Source organism: Chaetodon trifascialis, chromosome 21, assembly GCF_039877785.1.
Source record: "Chaetodon trifascialis isolate fChaTrf1 chromosome 21, fChaTrf1.hap1, whole genome shotgun sequence".
Classification (NCBI taxonomy): domain Eukaryota; kingdom Metazoa; phylum Chordata; class Actinopteri; order Chaetodontiformes; family Chaetodontidae; genus Chaetodon; species Chaetodon trifascialis.
Genome location: NC_092076.1, coordinates 12,242,235 through 12,244,802, shown reverse-complemented (window position 1 = coordinate 12,244,802; position 2,568 = coordinate 12,242,235). Strand labels below are relative to the sequence as shown.

Sequence of the window (2,568 nt, the reverse complement as noted above, 5' to 3'; positions counted from 1 at the left end):
AGAGCGAAGGCACGCTATCCGTCCTCACACACCAGGCCTATTGTCAGAGCATCGGTTGAAGAGCTGACGTCATGGTCTGTGCTAGGAGGGAAGAGGACCGGGCACGGGGCATTAGCAAGCGGGACTGAGTTAGCAACATCGAAGAGCAACAAAGCAACACCAAAATGGTAAGAAAAGCTGTTTCCTCTCTGAACCTTTCACAGAATTCGGTCTCTGGTGTGACTTGTGTGCTCAGAGATCGACAGGACTTTATTTTATCAGATCTAATGGGTGTTTTGTGTGTGTTTGCAGAGTGTCAGCACTGTGGGGTTTGCTGTGGTGGTTCTTGGTGTCTGTGGATGGTCTCTGACAGTCTCCTCAGCCACCCAAGGTCTGAATTTAAGAACAGAATTTCATTAGTTTACTTGCATTTGTGCACCATCATTTCACCGTCACCACATGTTGTTTGTGCCCTGATTAACTCTGTCTTCACTGTTGGCGTTGCTCCAGTGGGCCTGGCTGACAAGGTCCTGTTCTTCCCTTACGAGACGGACTTCAGCTACGTGGCCCTGATCCCGCAGAAGGAGATGGGGCTGGGGGCCTTCACTCTCTGCATGCGCGTGGCCACCGAGCTGCCGGAAGAGCGGCAGATCATCCTGTTCGCCTACCGCACCGCTGACTATGACGAGCTCAACGTGTGGCGCGAGAAGGACGGACGCGTCTCCTTCTACATGAGCGGTGACGGCACCTTCTTTCACCTGCCGCCCCTCACCACCTTCCGCACCAGCCTCTGCCTCACCTGGGAGTCTCGCACCGGCCTCGCCGCCTTCTGGGTGGACGGGAAACGCAGCACCTACCAGGTCTACAAACCTGGGCACACCATCCGTCCTCAGGGCACCGTCCTCCTGGGGCAGGACCCGGACAAACACCTGGGGGGTCTCGAGGCCGTGCAGAGCTTTGTAGGGGAGGTGACTGATCTGAATATGTGGGACTTTGTGCTCTCCAGGAGCATGATCCAGGCCTGGCACTACGGGCACAAGGTCCCCAAGGGCAACATCTTTGACTGGGGCACGATGGAGTACGAGCTGAGCGGGAACGTGATGGTGGTGGATGATGACTGACTCGACGTGGAGTCAAACGGAGAGAGATCTTTAGAGATTTGTGTCGGACTCATACTGACGTGTGTGGTTGTCTTTCTTTGATTCAGTGTCGCTTAAAGTTAGGGCCCTTCAACTGTTCTTCCATTGAGTCCACAAGTCTCCGCTTTAATGCTGCATGATGATTAGAAAGAAAAGAGAAAGGAGCAGTGTTTTCAGGGCTCGCTTGAATATCATCTCATATCTCACATCTCCCATAACCTGCAACTCTTTCCAGCAGCAAAATGACCGCGAAACAAAAGCCAATGCTTTGTGGTGCACAGAAGTCAGTTGTTGCTTTTATCAGTGACTCTTTTGTATCTTAAAGCTTCATCCTTTGTTGGTTGTGAGAACAAGCCAGTAAATATCAAGCATGAGATGTTGATGCGCTAGATCCATCCATAGGGTGGCGCTCTCTACTAGTTCACATCAAGCATTATCACGTTGGCGTCCGCTAATGTGCTCTGCTATAATTATGTTTATGGAGGCCTCCAATAGCTGATTAAAATGTTAAGAAAACAAATTGTTGTTCCGATCCTGACCAGTTTAAATTGATGGAATATAGTTTTATTTGCAGAGTGTGAACATTTAACAAGTGTTAAATAACCAATCAGACATCAGCTTACACTACTTTTATGATATAATGTATTTAAGAGCAGAAATGGACAGCTGCAGTGCAACTGAGGTAAAAACTGATCTGCATCCTCTGACTAAAATGATCTTTTAACATTCAACATTTTCTAACAAAGACAGCTATGACGCATGCAGTCAGTGCACGTTTGTTTGTCCAGTGACACCGATGACAAAGATGTAAAGGAGCCGTTCAGAGAGCAAACTGGCAGAGGCCTCATTTCTGCTGTAGACTCTGATTTAACTGCACACAGAGACAAACAGCAATTATCATGTTTAAAATCCACTGCCATAATGTTGCCTTTGGTTAGCGTACTCACTCATGAATTTTCCATGTTTCATCTGATGTAAGAACGCTTTTGGGTCTGAAATAAAATCTTGCCATGTGCATAACTAATAATGTTTGTAATTAAAGAGAATATTTCATCTTTGAACTCTTTCAGATTTCTTTTTTTTTTGGACACATTTTAAAGGAATAATAACTTGTGTACGTAGTTATTAAATGTGTTTTAGGTTTTTTATTTATTTAGGAATTAATAACAGAATCTTTTAAAGAATTTTCCCTCGTTTGGCCGGAGGAGGAAGGAGCTTCCATTAAGACGAGAGAAATGCACCTCGCTTTCCATCAGGCAATTTGATGAGTTTTTTTAAACTGAGAAAGCACAATTTAAGTTTGCCTTGATTGTGGAATGCTTATGATCCATTGATTTTTCAGAAGATCATTTTTGATGTCCAGTTTGAGATTTACAGGTCTTGTGTATATTTTCCTCAGCTTCCTTCAGTGCTCCTCAGTAAACCATGCTCATCGGACTAAGTGTCCTCA

The 2,568-nt window shown here is 45.7% G+C and overlaps 1 protein-coding gene across 1 annotated transcript; it reads left to right on the top strand.

The window, feature by feature from the left end:
* Window positions 1-2,179, top strand: crp1 (C-reactive protein 1). Its single transcript, XM_070990169.1, has 3 exons — window positions 1-167; window positions 292-370; window positions 490-2,179. The coding sequence occupies exons 1-3, from the start codon at window positions 165-167 to the stop codon at window positions 1,098-1,100; spliced, it is 693 nt and encodes a 230-aa protein (XP_070846270.1). The 5' UTR covers window positions 1-164; the 3' UTR covers window positions 1,101-2,179.
* Window positions 2,180-2,568: the final 389 nt, after the last annotated feature.

What these genes read in the sequence shown, in the direction of transcription:
- crp1 (XM_070990169.1), top strand. An exon ending in AGTCTCCTCAGCCACCCAAG is followed by an intron (nt 371 to 489) that starts GTCTGAATTTAA and finishes GCGTTGCTCCAG; the next exon opens with TGGGCCTGGCTGACAAGGTC.